This window comes from Camelina sativa, chromosome 2, assembly GCF_000633955.1.
Source record: "Camelina sativa cultivar DH55 chromosome 2, Cs, whole genome shotgun sequence".
Taxonomy (NCBI): domain Eukaryota; kingdom Viridiplantae; phylum Streptophyta; class Magnoliopsida; order Brassicales; family Brassicaceae; genus Camelina; species Camelina sativa.
Genome location: NC_025686.1, coordinates 802,319 through 826,745, shown reverse-complemented (window position 1 = coordinate 826,745; position 24,427 = coordinate 802,319). Strand labels below are relative to the sequence as shown.

The 24,427-nt window shown below is 35.5% G+C and overlaps 7 protein-coding genes across 8 annotated transcripts in view; 3 read left to right on the top strand and 4 right to left on the bottom strand.

The window, feature by feature from the left end:
* Nucleotides 31-4,400, bottom strand: LOC104712770 (calcium-transporting ATPase 2, endoplasmic reticulum-type-like). 2 transcript variants are annotated; one of them, XM_010429746.2, is made up of 6 exons: nucleotides 4,083-4,400; nucleotides 2,309-3,877; nucleotides 2,071-2,192; nucleotides 1,329-1,991; nucleotides 1,114-1,223; nucleotides 222-1,026 (listed from the first exon to the last, which is right to left on the bottom strand). In XM_010429746.2, exons 2-6 carry the CDS (start codon nucleotides 3,789-3,791, stop codon nucleotides 222-224), a joined length of 3,183 nt encoding a protein of 1,060 aa, XP_010428048.1. In that variant the 5' UTR covers nucleotides 3,792-3,877; nucleotides 4,083-4,400. The 2 variants fall into 2 exon arrangements, with proteins under 2 accessions (XP_019088759.1, XP_010428048.1); XM_019233214.1 differs by lacking the exon at nucleotides 4,083-4,400 and having other exon boundaries at nucleotides 31-1,026; nucleotides 2,309-3,791.
* Nucleotides 5,292-6,697, top strand: LOC104712760. Its single transcript, XM_010429734.2, has 2 exons — nucleotides 5,292-5,534; nucleotides 5,845-6,697. The coding sequence occupies exons 1-2, from the start codon at nucleotides 5,441-5,443 to the stop codon at nucleotides 6,537-6,539; spliced, it is 789 nt and encodes a 262-aa protein (XP_010428036.1). The 5' UTR covers nucleotides 5,292-5,440; the 3' UTR covers nucleotides 6,540-6,697.
* On the bottom strand, nucleotides 6,816-8,811 carry LOC104712750 (aluminum-activated malate transporter 10-like). The gene is made up of 6 exons (XM_010429723.2): nucleotides 8,421-8,811; nucleotides 8,173-8,310; nucleotides 7,799-8,071; nucleotides 7,589-7,713; nucleotides 7,364-7,507; nucleotides 6,816-7,274 (listed from the first exon to the last, which is right to left on the bottom strand). The coding sequence occupies exons 1-6, from the start codon at nucleotides 8,755-8,757 to the stop codon at nucleotides 6,837-6,839; spliced, it is 1,455 nt and encodes a 484-aa protein (XP_010428025.1). The 5' UTR covers nucleotides 8,758-8,811; the 3' UTR covers nucleotides 6,816-6,836.
* LOC104712743 (dof zinc finger protein DOF4.1) lies at nucleotides 12,692-14,535 on the bottom strand. The gene is made up of 2 exons (XM_010429711.2): nucleotides 14,446-14,535; nucleotides 12,692-13,922 (listed from the first exon to the last, which is right to left on the bottom strand). Exon 2 carries the CDS (start codon nucleotides 13,884-13,886, stop codon nucleotides 12,996-12,998), a length of 891 nt encoding a protein of 296 aa, XP_010428013.1. The 5' UTR covers nucleotides 13,887-13,922; nucleotides 14,446-14,535; the 3' UTR covers nucleotides 12,692-12,995.
* Nucleotides 16,791-18,365, bottom strand: LOC104712735 (uncharacterized protein At4g00950-like). Its single transcript, XM_010429698.2, has 2 exons — nucleotides 17,431-18,365; nucleotides 16,791-17,192 (listed from the first exon to the last, which is right to left on the bottom strand). Exons 1-2 carry the CDS (start codon nucleotides 18,226-18,228, stop codon nucleotides 17,130-17,132), a joined length of 861 nt encoding a protein of 286 aa, XP_010428000.1. The 5' UTR covers nucleotides 18,229-18,365; the 3' UTR covers nucleotides 16,791-17,129.
* LOC104712725 (wall-associated receptor kinase-like 14) lies at nucleotides 21,119-21,859 on the top strand. Its single transcript, XM_010429686.1, has one exon. The coding sequence runs from the start codon at nucleotides 21,119-21,121 to the stop codon at nucleotides 21,857-21,859; it is 741 nt and encodes a 246-aa protein (XP_010427988.1).
* Nucleotides 22,286-24,427, top strand: part of LOC109125056 (putative receptor-like protein kinase At4g00960) — an 8,849-nt gene continuing 6,707 nt past the window's right edge. Inside the window, exons 1-5 of the mRNA XM_019229524.1 lie at nucleotides 22,286-22,416; nucleotides 22,487-22,697; nucleotides 23,538-23,781; nucleotides 23,871-24,021; nucleotides 24,115-24,424. Coding sequence (XP_019085069.1) covers nucleotides 22,532-22,697; nucleotides 23,538-23,781; nucleotides 23,871-24,021; nucleotides 24,115-24,424 — 871 coding nt within the window. The 5' untranslated portion in view covers nucleotides 22,286-22,416; nucleotides 22,487-22,531. The remainder of the gene's footprint in view (nucleotides 22,417-22,486; nucleotides 22,698-23,537; nucleotides 23,782-23,870; nucleotides 24,022-24,114; nucleotides 24,425-24,427) is intronic.

The window sequence follows — 24,427 nt, the reverse complement described above, 5'->3', positions numbered from 1 at the left end:
GAGAATCTTTAATAATTATTTTTGTCTGTGTTTCTTGATGAAACAAAAATTGCATGCAAAGGAGATTACATCAAATCCAAAGTTTGATTATGCGTCCACAAAGAATTAAAAAAAACAACATGTTACTACTACTGTGTTTTTGGTTGAGGTTTCCTTAATGAAACAAAAGATTGTAAGAAAAAAAGTTACAGTCTTTTGTCTATTTGGTGTAGACCAGACTTTTACATTGTCTTGATCTTCCTCTTGATTCTTGTCCTTCTGCATCTCCCAATGAACTTAAGACCTTCATCGATTAGAATCACAGGGAAGGAAACAAGAATAACCACAAACCATTCCCTGATACTCAAAGGCACGATCCCAAACACATTAGCTAAGAAAGGAACATAGAGGATGACGCAGTGAAGCGCAAAGGAGACGGTCATTGCCACAAGAAGCCAAGGGTTTCTCCATGGTGGCATCTTTAAGAGACTGTTGTCTTCAGACAAAGCGTTCAATGAGTTGAACATCTCAATTGCCACAAGAACAGAGAGCGATAGTGTCATTGGCTTGACTTTCCCTAAAGTGAAGTAATCGCAATGATTTTTCTCAAACGAGATTGTCCTAAGACCACCTGCGATTGTGTAAGGAGCCGCTGTGAAGTTGGTTCCCCACGAAGAACATTCTGACCAATTTTGAAGCTGATTGAAGCTGACCAATGTGTGCCCGTCTGCGATCAGGCTAATCCCTAGGAAAGACGCTTGTGTGTACCACAAGACAAAGATTCCAACAGTGGCAACTCCAACATAAGAACCAATCACTAGATATCGGATAAGAACCCACGAATCAATGAGGGAATCATCGCTTTTGCGCGGTGGTTTCTTCATAATATCAATATCAGCTGGATTGAAGCCTAAAGCTGTAGCTGGTGGACCATCAGTTACCAGATTAACCCAAAGAAGCTGAACCGGTATCATACATTCCGGTATCCCCAATGCCGCGGTTAAGAAGATGGATATCACTTCTCCAACGTTTGATGATATCATATACCTTTGAAATGAAAATCATTTAGTACAATTACAGAGGAAAAAACAGAACAAACATGATTTACTGTAAGGCTTTTTTTGTTGTTGCTACCTGATGAAAGCTTTCATGTTGTTGTAAATGGACCGACCCTCTGCTACAGCTGAGACGATAGTGCTGAAATTATCATCTGCAAGTACCATATCCGAAGCTTCTTTCGCAACCTGACATCATACAGTAAGCATTAAAGTCTTACTTTAAAACATAAGGTCTCAGTTTTTTTTGCTCAGTTAACATGTTTTTACAGTTAAGTTAGTTAATTTTTTTACCTCAGTTCCAGTGATTCCCATGGCGATCCCAATGTCAGCGAGTTTCAAAGCAGGAGCATCATTCACGCCATCACCAGTCATCGCAACGATCTCTCCCATTTCCTTAAGCATCCTAACTATCTCTTGCTTATGCCTTGGCTCAGCTCGTGAGAAAACTTTGCCTCCAGATTTTGACAAGATTTCGGATCTCCGTGAAGCCGGAAGAGACATAAACTCTTTACCTGTGAAGCTGCTTTGGGAAAGATCTTCATTCTCCGAGAACAATCTAATCTCACAACAAATAGCTTCAGCTGTTGATTTGTTATCTCCAGTTATCACCATTACTCTAATCCCAGCGTCTCTGCAATCTTCAATTGCTCTGCCAACTTCTTCGCGTGGAGGATCTCTAAGACCAACAACTCCAACGAAGATTAGATTTGTTTCGATGTTGGAATAGCTACAAGGGTCTAAAAGCTTCTTGTGTGAAGGATGTTCTTCAGAAGAGTAATCTGAAAACTCTTCTAGTTCGTCTTTGTAAGCCAACCCTAAACATCTTAATCCCTTTGAAGTCATGTCAGAATGTTTCTTGAGGATTACTTCTCTGCTAGATTCATCTAAAGGAACAAGAGATCCATCAGCAAGCTGTGCATATGAACTTCTCTCAAGTATACTCTCAGCTGCACCCTGCAAAGAAGAAAAAGAGAAGATTCACAAAGACGTTTTTAGCTAAAAAGCAAGAGAAGAAGCAACAATGATGTTTTACCTTAACGAGAAGCCGGTTTTGTCCATTTGGTTCGCGCACAATAACACTCATGGACTTACGGACACGATCAAACTCCAATGTCGCTACCTTTTTTGATCTTTTGTTCCACCAATCGCAACAAGCTAATGCAGCAAGAATTGAGATAGGATCAATCAATAACAAAGTATGCGGAATCATTACACCATTCTGATGATTCTACAGACAATATGTAATGGTGTAAAAACATTATAAAACTTACCTAGCTTCACTGAGCTACCATTGTCTGAAAAGTTAGTAACTTCCTCAATATTCTCACCGTTCTTCTTCTCTGGAATGCCCATTTTCTCAACAAGAACTTTCAAGGCAGCTTCAGTAGGCAAACCTGAAGCTCTAAACAATTTGCCTTCATAGAACACTCCAGCATCATTACAAATTGAGCATATCTCAGCAACAGCTTGCAAGTTAGCAATATCCATATTGTTACATCCCCAATCCACAATTCTACCATCTGTAGGATCATAAGTCGTACCATTGACTGAAAAGACCCGAGTAGTCGTCGTTGTACTGCCTAACGTGAAGAACTCGGTTGCAGACATCTGGTTTGTTGTTAAAGTCCCGGTCTTGTCAGAACAGATCACAGTTGTGCAACCAAGTGTCTCAACACTCGGAAGCTTCCTCACAATCGCGTTCTTCTGCGCCATTTTCCTCGTCCCTAAAGCTAGACACGTCGTGATCACAGCAGGTAAACCCTCGGGGATAGCTGCCACGGCTAAAGCAACAGCGATTTTGAAGTAGTAAGTGCATTTCTCGAAAGAGAATTTGAAGTTCACAGGCTTATAGCCATCCACAACGTCCCAAGACACGAAGTTTTTGTAGTTAATCATCCACACAAGAACACAGACTATGCAGATAGCTGTAGTAAGTCTATTCCCAAACTCGTCTAGCTTCTTCTTTAACGGAGTCTCGCTCTCTTCAAGCGAAGCCTCATGAATCTGCTTCTGTATTTTCCCGATTTCTGTATCCATACCTATACTCGTCACAATGCAAACACAGCTTCCGTTAGCAACAGTTGTTCCCGCGAAAACCATATTCTCTTTCCCTTGCAGTTCACAATCATCCATGACAACAAAATTGGCTCCTTTCAAAACAGGCATTGCCTCTCCGGTTAAAGAGCTTTGCTCGACTCTTAACGTTGACGTTTTCAAACCGGAGACTCTCATATCAGCAGGGACTTTATCTCCTACGTTTAACTCAACTATATCCCCAGGGACAAGCTCTCTAGCAGGCAGATTCGGCAACACAGTCCCGTCTCTCAAAACCTTTGCAGATTCACATTGCATCTCTTTAAGAGCTTCAAGGGCTTTCTCAGCATTGCTCTCTTGCCACACACCAACCACAGCGTTCAAAATCAGAATCAGAACAATCACAAAAGGCTCAACGAAAGCCTCGAACCCTGAACCTGAGCCATCATCATGCTCCTCGCTGCTTTCGCCTAAAAAGGCTAGAACGAAAGAGATAAACGCAGCACCGAGAAGTATCTTCACAAGCGTATCGTCAAACTGTTCCAACACAAGATGCCATAAAGGCTTGCCTTTCTCCTTGGCGAGCTCGTTGTAACCGCAATTCTGACGACGAGTTTGAACATCTTCGCTTGTTAAACCTTTGTCTAGACTTGTATTGTACTCTTTCAGACATTGCTCAACAGACCATGACCACGCCGAGAAGGACTTCTCCTCCTCCATCGATTCAAAAGCTCTTTTGCTTTGGAATTAATTACTCAAAACAAAAAAAAAAACGGTTTTTTTTTTTTGTTCTGTTTATCAAATTCCTGTAGAAAAAATTCAATGAAACAATGAAATTTTAAAGTCAAATAACAAATAAAGTTGCAGTTTTTAATGACGGTTTGATATAAAGATCAAAACTAAATAATCAAGATCTGATTATAAAACCCAGAAACGAAGAACAAAGAACTGGGTGAGTATAAAGTGAGAGAGAGAGAAACAGAGTATAACTTTAACCATAAAGACTCTTACCTAAACTTCAAGAAGACACACACCAGCAGTAAGGGCTTTAGTCATAGAACTTTGATACTATATGAGAGAAACTTCATCAAGAAAAGAAAATAAAAATGAATGATTTGACTAAAAGTTTGCTTGGAGACAAAGCAGAAGACCTTCGAATTTTTCTTTAAAAAAAAAAAAAAAGGAAAAAATTTAATTCCCAAATTTGATTCGCCTTCTACCACTAAAAATGAAAAAGCACAAATCTTGATTTGGACAAGTCGTGGTTTTTGTGTTTGAAACTCGTTTTTGTTTTCTTTAATATTTTTTTTTTTTGTTCTTCTTCTTCTTCTCTTTTGGTTGTGGTTTAAATTTGCTTTACAGAAAAGCGAAGGTTTAGGTAATAGTGGTGTGTGTGGTCCAATTCTGATTGGTTGTTCATAAAGAAGAAACGGAACGTTATTTATTCTGTACTTGAAACGACCATATTACCCTTTATTTATAACCGTTATTACGTGTTTTGACTTTCCCCTTTCCCGTACGGCTCCGCTCGATTCGATATTTGGTAACTGGGATATTCCATTTCTATTAAAATTCAATTAAATTTCTTTTTTAAAAAACTAATCAAAGCAAAAGTCAAATGATTTAAAGACTTTGATACAACCACCAATGAAATAAATAATTAATTTTTTTCTCTATTACAAAACATCTGTCAGTAGGAGTGCCTTGTCTGGAAATCTGCAGCCTATTCTTATTGTACTACCACTATTTATTCTCCTTTATATTCGATTTTTTGTTTTTGTTTTTGGGTTACAACAAAAAGTGAAGTTCCTCGAAGTTTCTTCCATTATTATTGCCTCTCTCTGCCTACTCTACCTCCACTACGCTCTCCTCAATATTGTTTTATATTATATAAATACACGTCTAACAGCAAACTCATTAACCAATATAGCTTTATAGTACTAAATTATGTTTACAATCATTGATTAGAATTTATATGTTGCCTTTTGCCGGTTTAGAAGACTTGTGTGATAAGCATATTTTTAATCAATGTAATAGATGATGATAAGGACTTTAATTTAAAGCGCCAAATCGATTTTTGGGCCGTTGAGCAGATTTTTTAACACATATAAGAGTCCATTTAATACCTTTGATACAAAAGCCCATTTAAACACGCGTGCTTCAAGTTACCATATTACCCTCCACAGCGATCGTCGTCATCTAACAGTTAACGCCGTCAAAAAATTCCGTTAGCACCAGTTTGTTCGCCAAAGCCGAATCATCATATCTCCGCCGCTGACGTAAGAATCTCCTTCCCTTCTACTGCAATCTCCAGAAGCAAAGAAGGAAACTTTTTTTTTTTTTTTTTTTTTTGAGAGAGAGACGAAACAATGGGTGTGCTCACGAACAAGGTCGAGAGAGACGAGCTTAAACCTGGTGATCACATCTACACTTACCGAGCCGTCTTCGCTTATTCTCACCACGGTGCTTTGATTCTTCCTTCTTTTTGATATCATCATCAATTGGGTTTTTTGAATGCAGTTTGCGTGAATCTTCATCATCTAGGGTTTTCCTCAATTTGGGTCTGAGGGTCTTTTTTTTTTTGTGCGTATTTGATTTTGTCACCTTTAATCTCTGTTTAGTTGTTAGGGTTTTAATCTTGATGGCAAAGTTACTAACTTTGTAGGGTTTTAATCTGTAGTTCCACTGTTTAAGTGATGTGGTCAATTCAATGGTGGTACCATGATTGCTTTTGTTGACATTTCAACTGTTTTGTTTTCTTCTGAATTTGTAGGCGTATTTGTTGGTGGTTGCAAAGTGGTTCATTTCAAACCTGAGCACAGCTTGATATCTTCCACACTAGCTTCTTCTTCCTCCTCGTCTTCTTCAGTTTCAGAGGTTGATGATTCTTCAGAAGCTCCTTGCCCTACATTTCCTGACTGTGGATACAAACAACCAAAGAGTGGAGTAGTCCTCTCTTGCCTTGACTGCTTCCTAAAGAAGGGTTCACTTTACCGTTTCGAACACGGAGTCAGCTCTTCGATCTTCCTCTCCAGATTCCGCGGTGGAACTTGCACAACCGCTTCATCTGACCCGTTTCAAACAGTCATCCATAGAGCAATACACCTTCTCCAAAACGGATTTGGTAACTACAACGTCTTCCAAAATAACTGTGAAGATTTTGCTCTCTACTGCAAGACAGGGTTGCTCATTCTTGATAAGAACGGGGTTGGGAGAAGTGGTCAAGCTAGCTCCATGCTTGGAGCTCCTCTTGCTGCACTCCTCTCTTCACCTCTCACATTGTTGATCCCAAATCCTGTTGGTGTTGCAACTGTCACTGCTGGCGTGTATTGTATGAGCAGGTATGCTACTGATATCGGTGTTAGAAACGATGTGATCAAGGTTCCCGTTGAGGATTTGGCTTTGAACCTTGGCTTTAAAACCCTCAAGAGAAAAAGGAAAGCTTTTGATACCAGCGTTTCCAGGTGAACATAGATTCTATTATGTTCATGGATAAGTACATAAGACTGGCCACTGCGTAGTCATGATCCTTAGTTTCCCCTCGATCTCATTTCTTGTTTGCTATGGTGACACTGTAAAAAAGAACCATCTAGATTCGTTGTGGATTCCAGTATTATCAAGATTTAGTTCTATAACTTGCTTTTTGGCCTTGAAACCAGTTACGGAAAGGAGCAAACTCATATACTAAAAAGCTTATATATACATGAAAACTCCGCTTAAAATCTTCATGTATGTTGAGTTTTCAATACGTAATTGAAAGTGATTTTAAGAACTTAGTGGTGGTGGTTGTTTAGTGTTGTTGCCTCCAGTTTTCTTTTTAAAATCCTGTTCGAAATCTGCAAGATTCGCCAGTTCGTCGACTGCTTCGACGGTTGTTTGAATTCTAGCTGCGTTTTCGATTAACAACGAAACCAAAGTGGCAACGGGAAGGATTTCATGTAGGCTCATCGATATGGCTCTATCTTCATTGTTGTCCTCTTCAGATGGGGCTTCGTCTTTAGGTTTGTTCGTCTCAATTGGTACAGTTTTCAAGGTTTCTTGAAGTTCTTGTACTGCAGAGTTCATATCAAACACCAGGAAATCCATCTTGGATGATTTTCTCGTGTTCTTCATCATTTCCATTAATTCCCTTAAGATTTTTGAAGAAGCTGAGCTTAGTTTCATACAAGCTTCCCCGAAATGCTTCTTGACCTGGTCTGGAGCCTGTAGAAGCACAAGACACTAGTTTTAGTTTCACTACAACCTCTAAAAGTTACTTCTTCAAAACTATGATAAAAATATCAAAAGGTCACCTCTGTTTCATAGTTGATGCAGATACTAAGATTCTCAAGGCAATAAGCACATCTGCGCATAGCAGCCCCTATCTTTACGTATAGCTTCCATGGATGCCGGAAGTTAAAGCTTCCATGTGCAGGTTCCCATCTCGCTAGATTCGCCTGAGAGATTAAAAATAATAAAAAGAAGAATAAGCGGCTGCAAATTAAGAAGATAAACTTATTCGTTATCTGTTAAGTTACCATGGCTTCCTCTGTTCCCTTAGAGTTAAGCACACATTTGAATCCTTGTAACTTCATGTTAGTGTCTCCATCTTTATTTCGATTCGTTGAGACTTCGCTCTCCTTGAAGTACTCTGCTACACAGGCTGCAGTTTTAATAATATAGTCAGCTCACTAGCTAGCTAATGCTGAATCTTTCATAACAAGTTTTGGTTTTGTAATCCCCCTTACCGTCTAATGAATCGGCAAGTTTTTCAAAGTTACGTTCAATAAGACGGTGAAGCTGAGATCCTGCCCAAATGGGACAGAAAAAGACAGTAATGATAATGCAGATAGATGTTCCAATTGCAATAGTTGATACTCTTTGCTGAGCCATGTCAACTAGCTTATCTACTCGGTAACCGCCAACTGAGACAAGGCTAAATGTGAGGATAAAAATCATTGCTCCGTAGTCGAATCTGGCTTTGAATGATGGCACAAACCGCGAGTAAGTAGCTAAGAAAGCTGCAAGAATCAAACCCACAAAGAGGAATTTAATAAAAGATGGATCCTCTTTTACGTTATTCACAAGAAAAGACAGATCATTTTAGGGTTTTGGCCATTACCAAAGAGGAAAACAGAGCATCCAATCACAAAAACCTCAGCTTTCCCTGATTGAGTGGCGACCCAATGAACAGCAATGCCTAGTGATCCAGCTAATATAGTTGCCACAACTCTGTTTACACATTTTGAGAATGTTGCTCCTGTTGTACATGGAGATACACACACATATATAACATACATTATATGGTCGTTTTCACTCGTTAAAAAGAAGAAGGTTGCATAATTTTGAATATAGATTTAGTTTACGTACCAACATTGGCCTCGAAGACGACGACAACAGTCATGATAGCCCACATAGCATTTCCTCCAACACCATCATACAAAGGTCTCATGTAATAAAAGATTGAGACCAATGAAAGTGCAAGTCCTACTTTCAGACAATGTACCACTTTGGCCGGATCATCTGCCCCAATCCTCCAAGCTTTCCTCATAAAATTTGCGATGCGCTCCACGATAACCTTCATTACCAAATCCTTTAGCCAATGAAAGATCTTTACACTTAGTCCCGATCTAGGAACCAATCTCTCTGTTGTTCCATCGTCTACACTTATCCTCCACTCTAGCTTCCCTGCTTCTTGTGATGCCATAGTATTATGTCCGAGAACCTGAATCTTAAACTGTAAAGAATGTTTTGGTTAAGAATGTTTCGGGTGTGTTTTTATAAACAATGGCAATGGAGTGTTACATATATAGAGATTATAAAGGGTATATAATATTTTTCAAAGTTCTTGGAGTTTCTTTTTTTTTTGTTAAGTGGTGAATTAATTTTATTTGTTTATGTACTAATATATATATTATTGATCACTCTCTCCCACTTTGATATGCAAAAAAAAAAAAAAAGATGTAAGTGGCCTAATTGAAATCTTATTGTATGATTAGTTAAATTTTGTGCTACAAAGTCGTCATCGCATAAGTACTGATGTTGAAACCTGCCTTCGTACTACATCCATCCATTTCATTGCAACGTCAGAAAAAAAAATGAAAATAAAAAATATATCCCAAGATATAAGAAGTTTCAATTAATTGCTCATTTTAAAACGATCCAAGATTTTACGCATGTTTTGGTTTTACGATTTTACGTATAATCAACCCTATATTTTGTATACTATAGTCTATCGTAGTTCTATATATTTTTTATAAAATCCATTATAGTTACATTGTATAAGTTCTTTTTTTATAGAAAATACTCATACTCATTTTTTAACTAACTCATCACAAGTTTGCAAAGATTTTTATAATTTGAGTAGCTTATATTACCCAAATTCCACCAGCCAAAATGTTAGTTAGCTCATTACACGGTATTAAGTTTTTCATTTCAGATCACTCTTTCATAGTCCCATACTCTCTCTCTCCCATACACGAAATTATGATATTTAAATCAATTAGATCGATTACTATTACATGCACTAGCCACTCAGAATTATATGTGTGCGTGTGCATTGCGTGCGTACATACACGTACACGATGTCACGTTAAGTATAAAACACATGAAAAGTGGATTGTCGTAAGCAAATAAAGCCCTTCGCATATTCCTTTTCTGATTAGAGAATTCACGGCGGTGTGACGAAATAACTTTATTACTCTTATTTGCTTTCTCAATTTGTTTTTTCCATGCAATTAAGTTCGAATTAAAAGTGCTATTACACGCACCAAATGATATCAAATACATATATATGAAAGCAGGCACGTTTGACTTGCACTACTACCTTTTAATAATGTACATATCAAAAGATACAATATAATTCTTGAGAGGTATATACATATACAAACACAAACCAATTAGAAGAGAATTGACATAACCTAACTTTCATTTAGGTCACTAAGTGTGCCCCAAATTATAAGAGACCTAATTTAATCGTTGGGCTCTCAAAAATATTATCTTGCCCTAAGTGGACGCACTTATATATATTATCACCAAACAAGATTTTTTATTTATGTTTTTTAATTCATATTTGTGTGGTCCATAATTAATCGAAGAGTACAAAGAAGAAAAATTTGCACAACTTGAGCTTCTTTGGGTTCCCCTATTGGGTCTTGTGAATATGTATGAAGTGCCCTTCAGCTTATCACCTTTTTGTTTGTGTGATTTGATAAGAAGAGAGCGGTTTAACTTTTTTTTGTCTTATCGAATTAGTTTTTAAATATATCGTGTTGGAATTAGGTCATGATTGAAATAAAGTTGTTTATAAAGATTTTATCGTATATTTCGCAAAAGAAAATCTAATACCATCGGCATGCAAATGGTTGATTGAATTATAATAGGAAAAAACTTATGTTGTTCTATACGCACAATAGCAAATGAACGTATAATAAAATTTGCACGAATATGCTTATACAAGACACAAAGTAAAATATTATTTTATCTTTTGCAAATAAAATTATTATATTTTAAACAAAAAAAACAAGATTTTCAATGTGATTTAAATAGCTCTTGACTTTTGTTTTCAACTTCTCATGGATTATTTCGGGTTTTGCTGACACAACATTTTTAGTGGCATAAAAAAGTCTTACGTCCTATATATCTCGTTACTTCCTTTTGTCTCCAACTTTTTTTTTTCATTTTTCATATCAAAATATTATTTACGAGTACAAACTAAAAAAATTATATAGATTAAAAAATTATTTACAATTTTTCATTGATAGTTTAAACTACTTTTACCTGAATTCTTTTTTATAAAGCATTTTCTAACAATCACATATAGACAAATCAATATTTTTCCTTTCATTAAATGTCGAGTCGTTCGCTAATCTGACTAATGCAAATATGCAATCATAGATTACCAACTCCACAACTACAAGGTACAAGCTAGCTAGAATCAATCAGAAATAACTACGTGGCAGTGGCACTGATTCATATCTCTTTGGGCCAGTCGGATTATTATTAAAAGGGCCATTAGGCCTACCTTAATCGGCTACGATAAATACAATAGTGCAGGCTTACTTAGTTAGCTACCTTTATCCAAATCTCGAATCACTAATCCATTCAAACTTCATTGCCCATTAGGTTTTGTTTTTGGTTATTTTGAAAGGTTGTTTTCATGTTGTATTGGGGAGGGAAAGGCGGAAAGCCTAAGCTTTCTCTGTATGTTCTTGGGCCTTTCGTGATAGGAAATTTGCATCATCTCAATAAATTAGTTTAACTATTATACAAATGCTTAGCATGGTTTGTTTTGTGATATATAATGCATTGATGTATCATTATTTTAATCGAAATCCACATAATATGTATTGCTGTGGCAAATTCGCTCGATACATCATACAACTGTACAAGCATATATTTTCGGAAGCGAACCCGAAACATTAAAAAACGAGTTTGTACTAACATCAGTAAAATTGTCCCAACCAAAAAAATCAAATTAGTATTAAAAAACGAGTTTGTACTTTGCCTCTATAGTATTATTACCAGTCGTCGGCCACTACCATTGAGATTCTTGATTTCGTATCACTTGCTCTCTCTGCATCACTACACCAACTTGCTGCCTCAATATGCTTATGCTTTTTACGTTCGTCTTCATATGTTACTCATGTTATTATTTTATTGGTAAAAAGTTATAAAGAGCTAATCAAATTTTGTAAATGGTGGTGTCTTTGGAAATAATTTAACTTTTTAAAAAAATCATAAATTATAATGCCACTATTTTTTGTGAAAAAAATAATTACTAGAATATTAAAACTTACTTAAAATGCAAAGAGACAGGAGTCGTCTTTGGTCTTTCTCATGATAATAAAAAAACAAAGTAAAGCAAATAGAAATAGAATCTCAGTGGGTATATTTAAAGAAAACGATTTGTGATTGGAATAGTCTTTAGTTGGAGCAGGTATGTTGTCGTGTCTTTTTATTACTCCAAAATAATAGTCTGATAAGAATACTATGTTACATTGCATTTTATATGATAATTTAATATTACAAGGTCGTGTTGTATTCAACACGCAGTTTTGTTTGTGGACATGAGTTGGTCTCCTTGATTAATTAGTCTCCTAAATAGACTATGCTTTCGAGATAAGTCTCACATTAACTGAATTGAACAACAAATCGGAGCCATGTAGGATCAGAATACTAAACTACTCATCCGTACGTGTATAATTAATGATCTATGTCTTGTATTCGAACATTTACGAATTTTTTTTGTTTTCTACACCTTATTTTATCTATCGTATGCTCGTCTTTAATAAGGACGTGCTCTTCTTTCATGGATTAAAACATCATCCCAGATATATTTTTAATGGATACAGATGTGTTGATTTGTCAATGTTTCACTTTTAGGTAACTCACGGTCCATATATATTATACATACATATTTATTGAGACGATGATACTAAAGTTTTGGTTTTATTTTGCCAAAATTTATATCGCACCGTATGCATGTAATTTGCGAAGTTAAAGAAAAAATAATAATCTCAAGATAAAACAGCAATATATTATAAAGAAAACCCCATATGTCGTCTCATGCACGTACTTATTATTAACGTGAACCACCGCAAAAAATACTTTCATACCTAAACCTAGTTAATTCATCTCTATGAAACAAAAATATGATATGATATAAGAGTACTATATACAATAATAGGCACTAGACATTTATGTGTTAAAACTTAATTAAAGGTCCTGAAGAAGCAAACTAAAAGCCAAATAAGTGGCTCCATCAGACAAAAGACAAAAGAAAGTGAACAGAGGATTTATAAAAAGTGGAAGGAAGAATCATCATGCTCCTCCCAAGGCGACTCTTCCGGGTCTGAAAATTCCAAATCTAATCACATATTTTTACTCGTAACTATTTGTTTTTGTCTTTATTATCTTGTCTTTTTGACGATATGATCTCATATATCACCATGTTGGTCCACCACTATCACCACCTAGGATGATTCCACTCCATAGCTCATTGCTTGAACCACCTTCTCTCTTCTTATTACCATCATCGTGTCTCACATGTTGATGATGATGATGCTGGTCTTCATAACCTCCATAAGGATAAATCATCTTATTTCCTCCTCCATTAACAATGAAGTTATCATGATTACCAATTTCTTCCTCGTTTTTGTCTAGTGAAAAGCCAAGATTCTTTTTGGGGTGGTCATGATCATATTCTTGACGAAACTGAATCATACCCATAGGAGCTTGGAAAAGACCGTTCTGCCCTCCTGTCACAACTTGCTCGGTGTAATGACCGTAGGCCCCTTGAGCTCGCTTGTCTTGCATAGGGGTGGAGAAGGAGAGGCTGAGCTCATTATTATCATCATGGGTCTTGCTAGGGTTTGATGGTGATGATGTGAAGACAAAAGGAGGGTTGAGATCTGGGAGATTCTTGGTGGAAGAAGAAGTAGAGGAATTTGGAAGTAGTAATGGAAGCTTCTTGTTCTTTCTTGAACCGCCGCCTACGGGAACGTTACGGAGAGAACCACCTTCAGTCCAATATCTCCGACAAGACTTACACAAGTACCTAGGCTGTGCTAAGCTGTAGTTGTTGTAATAACAAAACTTGGTGTTGCTTGAGTTGCATCTTGGACAGTTTCTTGGTTCCTGTGGCCTGGTGCTCATCGTCGTCATCAACTTCTTTTCATCATCCATTATCATTGTGGTTGCTGATGTTGAATCCATTGTTGTTGTTGGTGGTGGTGGTTGTGTTGTGACGATGGTGTTATAGGGAATATTGTTAGTAATAGTCATCTGATGTTGGTATTGATCATGATCATGGTGATGATACTGATGATGGTCCATGATGTATAAGCTTCAATTACAGTTTATAATAAATCCCTGTGATAATCATGTATGATCAACCCATCTAATGAAGCATATGAAAACATGATAACAAAAGTAGAACTTATAAAAAGTAGCACAAATAAAAAAGTGACACATACAAATAAATAAAATACTAAAAACTATTGAAAGAACATAAAAAGTCGAAGACCATGAACCAACTATGTCTAGTATATGAATGAGAACGACCAAAGTTAATCAATAAAGGATCTGAGAGAGTGGGAACAAATAATCACTTTCTAAACGTATGGATCGATCGAGCAAGACACTAACAAAAAGGTGTTAGGAACTGATCTCTAAAAAAGCCAGACATATCTTTTAAATAAGGGACAAATTTTCAAAGAAATCAGAAGGTGGAAAGATGTAAACCTTTGAAAAGTAAAAAACAACAAAAAAAACCCTAATAAACACATAAACCAAAAAGCAAAAGAAAGTTAAAAGGGAAAAAAAAAAAGAATAGAGAAAGAAATTTGCAGAAGAAACAAGGAGATAAGAGAAAAAGGGAAGAAGATGAACTGACCTGATGTTCAAAGAGATGACTTAGAGAGAGAGAGGGAGAGAGAATATTTTGAGGCTAAAGTTTAGAAGTGTTGGGTTTCACTTTTATGGGCATTTTAGTGGTGTGTTGTTTTGACTATCTTATAATTCTCTCTTTTTTTAATAGATGGTTATATCATCATAAAGTAGTTGATATTTAGCATACTATATTGATATTTTTTTCAATTCGAGGCCAAAAAATTAGAGTGTACAAACCATACATCTAACTAACTAAATTAAGCTAAAACCTTGATTGAAAAATGTAGCACTTGAAATCTAAAACCATGATTAAGGAAAAGAAAAGAAAAAGATACGTTAATCATGTAACTAATTAAGCAATAACATAGTAAATAGTTCTATAACAATAAGAGAAACTAGGACCCGCGGTATACCGCGGGACAAATTATTTATAACTAAAATATTTAAATAATAAGTTGTATTTGTTGGTTAAATATGTTATAATTATAAAATAATTGTTAAATAAACTATATAATACCGCAATATAATTTATTTTTTCCATAATATTTATTTAATCAATTTAATTAGATATGTCTATTTTCTGATACTGACAGTGTTAACAAAATAATGAAATGATGTTTTACCCGTGTAACATCGAATTAATGATATTTTTTTAATTTATATAAATATCGGTAAAACCCATCCCGCTATATAACCCATCCCGAGATATTTTAACTCACAATATATCATCTTAATTTTTAATATTTATTGTGTATCTACGGTATAATATTTATCATATTTAACTTTTTAAAAGTTTTAAATATTTTTCATATTAACCTTTTAAAAATCTTTAAAATAAAGAACCAAAATAAACCAAATAAAAGTTTTTAAAGTTTGAATGCCTGATAAATTAAGGTTTCTATTCATTTGTATTCAGAATCATTTTGGTCTCTTTTATAGTATGATTATAAACTATTGCCCAATTTTTTTAGACATGTGGGATATTGTACCCGTATTTTTTATTCATCTATTGAGTAATATATGTCCGTTTTTAAAATTTTGTATTACATCATATGCAGGAAAAAAATCACAATTTTTATTAACTAAATGTATTATAGAATAATTCAATATAATTTAAATATAAATTCAAATAAAAATGAAAGTGAATCATATATTTATGTTTGAATGAGGTAAAAAGATTTTCTTATTTTTTAAAATCTTACCTATAATTAAATTTGAAGTTTTGGTAACTAATATTAAAGTCAATGCATTAAATGTAAAAACTTTCCAAAAAATATTTTTGAGCAAAAATTGCTGCAAAAATACTAGTATAGATTAGGGAAAAATGTCATTAAAATCCCCAAGTCTACATTTTCGTTGATTTAAAGCCCGAACTCTGCTTTTGGAGAAAAAAAACACCAATTATTTGTTGACTTTCAAATAAATCGCAAACTCTCGTTGACTTAGCCTTTTGAAGCACAACTTTACGTGATCAAACGGAGAAATTAAATAAAATTAATTATCCGTTAACGAGATCCGTTAATAGCAAAACGAGGCTGTTTATAACACCCTAAAACTCCCAAATTGAGAAATCGATTTTCAATTTCCCCAATTCACAAACCCTAATCGATCTAACCCTAATCAAACATGATATCTTCGATGACGAGAAGATTCCAGATCTCTTTTTGTTATACACTGGAAGAACGGTCGACCAAGGTTCTCTTCAGTTCTCGATGTAAAGATCGTTACACCGGCTCCACAAACAAACTTCAATGGCACTCCACGGTCGAACGAAGCTACCACCGATGTTTCTGAGCTAGAACTCATCTCGTCAACTCGAAGAATAAGAGAGAAATCAAAGAAGAAAAGAGAAATTGAACAAGAAAAGATAAATTGAGATCAATTAGGGTTTGTGAATTGGGAAAATTGAGAATCGATTTCTTAGTTTGGGGGTTTTAAGGTGTTATAAACAGTGTCGTTTTGCTATTAACGGATTAATAAACAGGGGCCTTCTCACTCAATTTCAAAGGGATGACCGAGACCCTTTTGTGTCTGAGTGAGTGGATATGAAATAACAGTGAGAGTCCACACATTCTCCACCATCGATCTACTCCCAGTTGACACGTGTATGAAATCCATATCATTGCGGTTTTCTTGAATGATTCTTGAAATCTTTGGAGTTTGAACTAATAAAAAAAAAGTAATATTTATATTTTGGTCCTCCGTTCTCCTCATGTTGTTTATACGCACAATCTAAGTTTGATGTTTTCTTGTTTGGTTTAATTATTTCACGAAATCCGAAGTTCGATGTGTGTTACTTATTACCGGAAAGAGCTTCTAAAGGAAGCATATTTTATCAAGAAGGTAACATACATGTAAAGAGCCTTCAAAGGTTCTTGCTTTTTTTTGTTTTTGTTACAAACATGAATAATAATATCCATTATACATCTCTGTTTCTCTCTATACAAACGTTTCAAGAAATATTCAAACATTACAAACACAAACAACAACAATACGTGTGAAAGATACTGGGTTTCATAATGATTTTAATAATGGTCATGTCATTTTCTTGGAAATACTGAAAAAAAGAAAGAAAAAAATCATAAGCAAAAGTTTGATTTTTGAAGATATATGTAGAAACCAGAGGAGCTTTCTTGGTTTTTTGTTTTTTGTTTTTAGTCTTGTATAAATCTTTAACAGGGCAGCATCTCAAACTGTAGTCTTCTTGTTCTTCCATGGAACCACTTGCTTTAGTCCTGAATACACATTCGTCTGATCCAACCACAAAAACAATGTTAAGTGCTAATATATTCTACATCCACTTTTAGGACATAGTCGATATCTGTATCATACATATACACACACACACAAAGAGCTCTCATTCATGATATTTCAAGAATATTTTCATATATTCTAGTAACACTGACTGACTATATGATCTAGTTGACTCCATGTTACTGATTTCTCAAAGAATATTATGTAGAAACAGAACATAAAACAGAGGACTTACCCAGAAGTGAGACTTTGAAGAAGAAGGAGGTGGTTTAGGAAGAGTAGAGAAGCTCCCTGTTCTGCTAATGCTTGAGATCTTCACTTCACAAAACCTGCTGCTTTGGCTGCTACTAATACCATCACCATCACCATAGCCAAAGCCTTTGTCTTCATCTTCCTCTTCGTTTGTGCCATATTCACTCTCTCTGTCTACGGAAGATGGAAACACATAACTACCTCTACCAAACTCTGTTTTTCCCTTTAATGCTTTCCTCCTCCTAAACCCAAAAAACCCTAATCTCCCTCTCTTCTTCACAAGAGCCAAAGAGCCACTACTCGTATCCTGCTGCTTAAAGTCCCCTTCCACATCCTCTAAAGCACCATCGATGTCACTCCTGAAAGACCCATAACAGTCAGCACTACCCTTTACCATCATCCTAAACGAAGGTGAATCCATCCTTTTTGACCTCGTCATGCTATAAGGCCCATCAAAGACAGTGATGGGCGACTGCAGTTTCGTAGCTAATCCTCCATCTTTTTCAAGAAAGAGTAGCCTTGGTGGTAGCTCCAGTGACTTGTGGGTTTCAGGAGAAGATGAAAAGTAAGAAGGTAATGGTGAGAAAGAGGACGAGGAAGAAGAAGAGTGTTGCTTGGGCTTGCCAGGTTCTTCTTCCCAGCTAAATGGGACTGAAGCTGCTATGGAACTGTGAACAGGTGAGGACATAGAGTGGCTGTGAGTGTTGGGTTTCATTGTTAACACCGGTAGTTTCATAACTGTCAAGTTTCCTTCTTGCTCTGTTTCTTTTTCAGCTTCCATGGTTTCAATGTGGAAGTTGGATCTTTCTCTCTGCTCTTCTCTTTCTCTGAGGTGTGTGTCTTTTATATCTACAAGTCTTTTATGCTCTTGTCTTTATCTGTAGTTTTTTTTTCCTCTGTTTCTAGTGTTTCGTGTTGATTTGGGAGTCAGGGAGCACATTAAAGGCAGTTAAAAGAAAATTTTGATTCGAAAATTTAATTGGGGAATTTTCAAAATTAATGACAATAAAGATTAGGAACCATAAAGATTAGTATGTCTTTTATCATAAAGAAGCAAGTTGAAAGCCAAAAAGGGAAAATAATATACTCCCTCTGTTTTACAATGAGTGTCATTTTGACACATTTCACACAAATTAAGAAAATTTTGAATTATACATCTTTGCCCCTATTTAATAAGTGATTAATGATCTAAATTCAATGAAAATAGCCTTGGGTTTAGGGGTAAAAAAGAAAATTTAGTATTGAAACACTCATTGGAAATGTAAAATGACATTCTTTATGAAACAAAAATTTTTCTCCAGAAGACACTTTTTGTGAAACAGAAGGAGTATATGCTCGTTACTGACTATTTTTCATATAAACAAAACAAAATGTCTAAGATACATTTTCAACTACCGGTCTCATCTTATCTTATTATTCATTAAGTTATTTATTTACTTATTACTAAATGGTTTTCCATGTCCACTATATAGTTTTTAGATTACCTAATGTGGTATTTAATTATACATTTTTTTTATTAAGTATGAATTACTTTTACATTCTCTAGAAATTTGTTTTGGTTCAACAAAGAGAAAAACAATAAAAAGAAAAGTCGCCGGAAAGTGACATAGGTATATGCTTTAGCAAAAGTCGGGTTTAGATGTTGTGGTCAGTGAAGCCTTTAATTCAAAATCAGGCGTGGCAAAGAAACTACGTAACATGTAACTTTCGTATAACGAGAAAAAATAGGGAAACCAACAAAAGAGATTATTTATGAGAAGAGATCATGAAAGCAAAGTAATCTGAAAAAAACATGAGTCACTTGGAACTTCTCTTGAGCTCCATCAACTTTTCAAATCCTCCAACAAATTATCTCTTTATTAACATTGGATATATATGTCTATCGAAACGTAGTATAAAACTACTCGATATTAGTACTTTAATGTGACATAACAAGAACATAATGGGGTCCAAAGTAACATGTAAATAACACTAAATTCACCAAATTATTAAGCTTGAGGTTTTAGACTAAAAGAAAATAATAAACAAATGTTAGATACTTCGTTAGGGAATTAGTTAATTGTCAAGGTATTTGACTTATCTCCAACGTCCAAAGCAATTGAATGATGAAAGCAGTGGAAACAACATTTGGTAAAATATATTCCAACTTAAAGTCTGTGTAATAATACTAATCAATATCCGAATGAGTAAAAGCTTTTCTTGACCTTAACAAGAGCGACCAAATAAAGCAGAGTACTGACAAAGATAGGTGGCAAGAGTTCGCTCGTCATAATGAAATGATTTGATATCACATATATAGTTATGGAAGTGGGGAAATCTCGCAGTCAAATTGCAATCCGCAAGCTGGCTAACAAATATAGGCATTATTGCACATAAATTAAAAAAAAGACCATGAACAAAGCAAAATCAATGGGATGACACATCCAAATATCTAATACATATATTAGTATTATACACAATTACACATGCATGCTTTCACGTTAGCATACCAACATGTGCATGTGCCCAATAAACAGTACCTTTAGGCTTTAGTTTACTTTTAATTTTGCTAGTTTCAATTGAAAGTTAGGAGCTATATTTTTTCTTTCCATTTTCTAAGAAAGGAACCTTGATTCAATCAAGACAACATTTCTGTCTAAACAAATACAAATAGTGAACTGCGAGCGATAACGATTATAGAATTTAAAAATCTGTTTATTTGCATAGATATTGTTGTTCTGACAAAGAAATGAGTAAATAACAAAAGAAAATTATGACAGAGCACAAAGGCCCAAAAGACAGTTTTGTAATGTAATGGACTCGATTTGAACGAGCATAGACAAGAAACAAAAGTATTAAAGAAATGAAAGTGAAGGTTCCAAAGAACAATTAAAGATTTTATCCTCAGACTATGAGCCACTTTGTTTTGGAACTTTCTTCCATGTCCAGTCTCGTTTGTTATCCCTCCACTTATCAAATTCAAAAAACACAAAGAAGTAGAGGGAATCAAATACAAATCATAAAATAGGAATCTCATTTGAATTATAAGAAAAAAAAAGAGAGACATAAAAGGAGAAAAGAACTTTGATCAATCAAGAATATGTCTCAAAGCCAATAATTTCAAACACAAATTTTGGCGACGATTCCAACGGCTCAAAACTTTTGTGATTCAAAGATTCTTTCTCAGCTGATACCATATATGTTACTCTCGAAGATAAAACAAATTGGTGAAGCATGACCTATATTTTTCAATCATATTTTTATTATACAATACCTATAAGCAAAAACTAAATGCAACTAACAGTGTACAACTACATCAAAAAATTTGTAACGGAAACGGAAATTGAAGAAATAGAGCAACTAGTTGACTCCTATAATTTAGGAGATTATTTCAAACATGAGACTAATTCAAAATCCAACTGGTGATTCATCAACGTTGACTTTGTTGGCCGGAGAACTGATAGATTCAAAGCTAAGTAGCAGAGCATCAACATTGACTTGTTTGGTCGGAGAACTAAAAAATCCAACGGGTGATTCATCAACTGGTTTTGGTAGTCTTAGGGTTACAGCTCTCTACTTCTCTAAGCTTCACTGAATTATTTGAATGATCTATGGTCGTTTTCTGAGTTTCTTGTGTTTACATGAAGGGCAATGAATGTTGAGATCGATTTTTTAATAAACATTCAACGAAGATGGTGATGATTTCTCATAAGTTGATGAGTTTGATTTTGATCATAATCGGAGGAACTTTTTTCCGACGAGTTTCTTCTTCCGAAACTTGTAACGGAATTTGCGGTAGGTTGACTCTGCCATATCCCTTTGGCTTTTCTCCTGCCTGTCCGATCCGATTCCATTGCTCTGAGGTGGATCAAGCGGCCAAGATCGGAGGGTTTTCCGTCCAAAACGTGACGGAAAACAGTATACTCGTTGGCCTTCCACACAATTGTAGTCGGAAGATTGAAGACATGACTCCGCTTTTCGCCTCGCAGAACTTCGCGCCGACGGAGAACAGTTTCTTAATGGACAAATGTATGTATAAAACCAACGGTTGCTCGATAAATCAGGGTTTCTTGGAGAACACGTTAAAACTGCAAAGTTGTGGCTCCGCGGGAAATATAAGCTGTTTTTCATTATATACTAATTCTAAGTTTTTCAGTATGAAGGATTTGAGGAATAGCTCTTGCAGTTTGTTGTTTTCGTCGATAGCTTTCGGGTCTGTAGGTGTGAATGCAGGGGTAGCGCTAGAGTTTGAAAGGGTTCAGTTAGGTTGGTGGTTGAAGGGAGATTGCAAAAACAAACCTTGCGCAGAAAACGCAAACTGTACACAAGTTGACACTCCCGATGGAAATGCAGGACACCGATGCTCATGTATTGAGGGTTACCACGGAGACGGATACATCAATCCTTGCCTGAGACTGAAAGTGAGAGGTTAGTCTCAAATCCAAGTATGCGCCTGATTTAAAACAAGGTAGTCTGTTTGACCTAAAAAAAACAAAAAACAAAACAGAGTACTCTGCATTAGCTACTTGTATATAAATACATATCTAATAGAAGCTGCGGTTATTATTAAGTTTTGTAATCTACAACTACTTTCTTGTTTGTTACAGTTTATGTCTTAACAAATTTTGGTTTTGGCAGGAAATGTCAAAGTAAAAATCATTATTGGCACAGGTTGCTTTGTTATTGGCTTTGTCCTATTCGTAGTCCCTCTTTACTTCTATCTGACAAGGAATAGAAGAAAGGAAAAACAGAGACATAAAGGTTGAACTTTATTAGTCAAAAATGAAATATACATTCTCGATAGAGTTTTTTTTTTAACTTTGAAAGACCCTTTTGGTTTATTGCCTTTGGATCAGGCAAAAATGTCCAAGACCCTAAGTTAAAAGATGCACAATTATTGCAACTTGACTTTGATACCGTGAGATTAGCAACTAATGACTTCTCTCCAAACAACCATCTTGGAGAAGGTGGCTTCGGTGCAGTTTATAAGGTGATTAACACTGATCGTTACTTATGTTTATGAGCTCAATGCTGATTAGATCTCTCTAAATAACGACCAGGGTGTTCTCGATTCTGGGGAAGAGATAGCTGTGAAAAGATTGTCAATGAGATCAGGACAAGGAGACAATGAGTTCGTAAACGAAGTCTCATTGGTCGCCAAACTTCAACATCGTAATCTTGTTAGGCTTTTAGGTTTCTGTCTGGAAGGAGAAGAACGACTTCTCATCTATGAGTTCTTTAAGAACACAAGCCTCGAAAAGTTCATATTTGGTACCTTAATTAAGACCTGAACACAAACATCTCTATCTTTTATTACTTATATAAAGAATGATCCAATATTTGATTCTTTCTCAGATTCCAATAGGAGAAGGATCTTGGATTGGGAAACACGTTATAGGATCATCACAGGTGTTGCTCGAGGTCTTCTTTATCTCCATGAAGATTCTCGTTTCAAAATAATTCATCGAGATATGAAAGCTAGCAACGTTCTGTTAGACGATGCAATGAATCCTAAAATAGCAGATTTTGGAATGGCAAAGTTGTTTAATACGGACCAAACAAGTCAGACCATGTTTACAAGCAGAGTTGCAGGAACTTAGTAAGCTGCCCAAAAAATTAAGTATCCTTTTGGTTCCATCAATTCTTTGAAAAAAATATCAAAAGCCTAAAGTTATCTTGTCGTTACAGCGGTTACATGGCTCCAGAGTATGCAATGAGTGGGCAATTCTCGGTGAAAACCGACGTATATAGCTTCGGTGTACTAGTCCTTGAGATCATTAAAGGTAAGAAAAACAATTGGTCTCCGGTAGAACAAAGCTCACTGTTCCTCCTTAGCTATGTAAGTGAAAAATATTACTATTGTTTTACCTTTTTTTTTTACTCTAGACTTTGACATATTTATCAACTCATATATTGAACTTTATATGTATAGGTGTGGAAATGCTGGAGAGAAGGAGAAGTGTTGAACATTGTGGATCCAAGTTTGATTAATGAAACAAGAGGTCTAAGTGATGAGATCATGAAATGCATTCACATTGGTTTGTTGTGTGTTCAGGAGAATCCAGAGAGTAGACCAACAATGCCTTCTGTTGTNATTTGATTCTTTCTCAGATTCCAATAGGAGAACGATCTTGGATTGGGAAACACGTTATAGGATCATCACAGGTGTTGCTCGAGGTCTTCTTTATCTCCATGAAGATTCTCGTTTCAAAATAATTCATCGAGATATGAAAGCTAGCAACGTTCTGTTAGACGATGCAATGAATCCTAAAATAGCAGATTTTGGAATGGCAAAGTTGTTTAATACGGACCAAACAAGTCAGACCATGTTTACAAGCAGAGTTGCAGGAACTTAGTAAGCTGCCCAAAAAATTAAGTATCCTTTTGGTTCCATCAATTCTTTGAAAAAAATATCAAAAGCCTAAAGTTATCTTGTCGTTACAGCGGTTACATGGCTCCAGAGTATGCAATGAGTGGGCAATTCTCGGTGAAAACCGACGTATATAGCTTCGGTGTACTAGTCCTTGAGATCATTAAAGGTAAGAAAAACAATTGGTCTCCGGTAGAACAAAGCTCACTGTTCCTCCTTAGCTATGTAAGTGAAAAATATTACTATTGTTTTACCTTTTTTTTTTACTCTAGACTTTGACATATTTATCAACTCATATATTGAACTTTATATGTATAGGTGTGGAAATGCTGGAGAGAAGGAGAAGTGTTGAACATTGTGGATCCAAGTTTGATTAATGAAACAAGAGGTCTAAGTGATGAGATCATGAAATGCATTCACATTGGTTTGTTGTGTGTTCAGGAGAATCCAGAGAGTAGACCAACAATGCCTTCTGTTGTTGCAATGCTCAATGCAAATTCTTTCACTTTACCGAGACCCTTGCAACCGGCTTTTTACTCGGGAGTTGTAGAGTCATCGTCAAGAGACAACAATCACACAAGTAGTACTGCGTCTTTGAATAAAGTTACAATTACTGAGTTAAATCCTCGTT